Source organism: Dendroctonus ponderosae, unplaced genomic scaffold (genome assembly GCF_020466585.1).
Source record: "Dendroctonus ponderosae isolate FM_Combo_2020 unplaced genomic scaffold, Dpon_F_20191213v2 Dpon_F_20191213_2, whole genome shotgun sequence".
Classification (NCBI taxonomy): domain Eukaryota; kingdom Metazoa; phylum Arthropoda; class Insecta; order Coleoptera; family Curculionidae; genus Dendroctonus; species Dendroctonus ponderosae.
This window is the reverse complement of record NW_026018165.1, coordinates 13,257,228-13,257,878: the sequence shown is the minus strand read 5'-3', so window position 1 is coordinate 13,257,878 and position 651 is coordinate 13,257,228. Positions and strand designations below refer to the sequence as shown.

The window sequence follows — 651 nt, the reverse complement described above, 5'->3', positions numbered from 1 at the left end:
AAAAAACTATATAATTTAATCACTACTCCTGCCCAATGGATAGACATGCACACTGGCACCCAAACATCCAGTTGAATTGGTGATAAAATCCCGGAAATTGCTCTCAATAGCCCACATGTGCTGTTGGCCTGGAACCACTTGAGTGGCCATCCTGCAGTCTCCGCCACTTTGCACCAGCGCGAAATTTTCCTTCTTGAATCCCGTGTCTGAGTGCCAGACATAAATGTCCGACTCCCCTTTGTACCTGAAAAATATCGCCAGTCCATTATCGGTGCCCAGCAGAACCATTTGAGCGCCAGCAGGTTTGGTTCCCACATCCAGAATGGCTCCCGTGGGAGAATCGTGCTGCAGATAGACGGACTTGATGGAGAACAATCTGGGCGAACCCAAGTAGGTGAAGTATAAAGTATTTTCCGATGAATTGCGCGCAAGTTGCAGATAGAGGATGTCTTTCGCTCCATCGGGAGGAACCACGACTGACGGAAGCAATAGCCGGTACCCTGATCCAGTGATAACATTGATGACTATCAGCGCTCCAGTACCAGCGTCGGAAACATACAGGAATGGTGTACCGCTACTGTTGTAATCCACTTGCAAATACTGCAGTCTGCTTTCCGCAGTTACAAAAAGCTTCAAGTTTACCGCTTTGAC

The 651-nt window shown here is 48.1% G+C and overlaps 1 protein-coding gene across 1 annotated transcript in view; it reads right to left on the bottom strand.

Annotated features, from left to right (window-relative positions):
• LOC125503468 (major royal jelly protein 1-like) overlaps window positions 1-651 on the bottom strand; it is a gene marked incomplete at both ends in the record, with an annotated part of 1,060 nt that continues 409 nt past the window's right edge. The window contains 1 exon segment of the mRNA XM_048663872.1: window positions 1-651. Coding sequence (XP_048519829.1) covers window positions 16-651 — 636 coding nt within the window.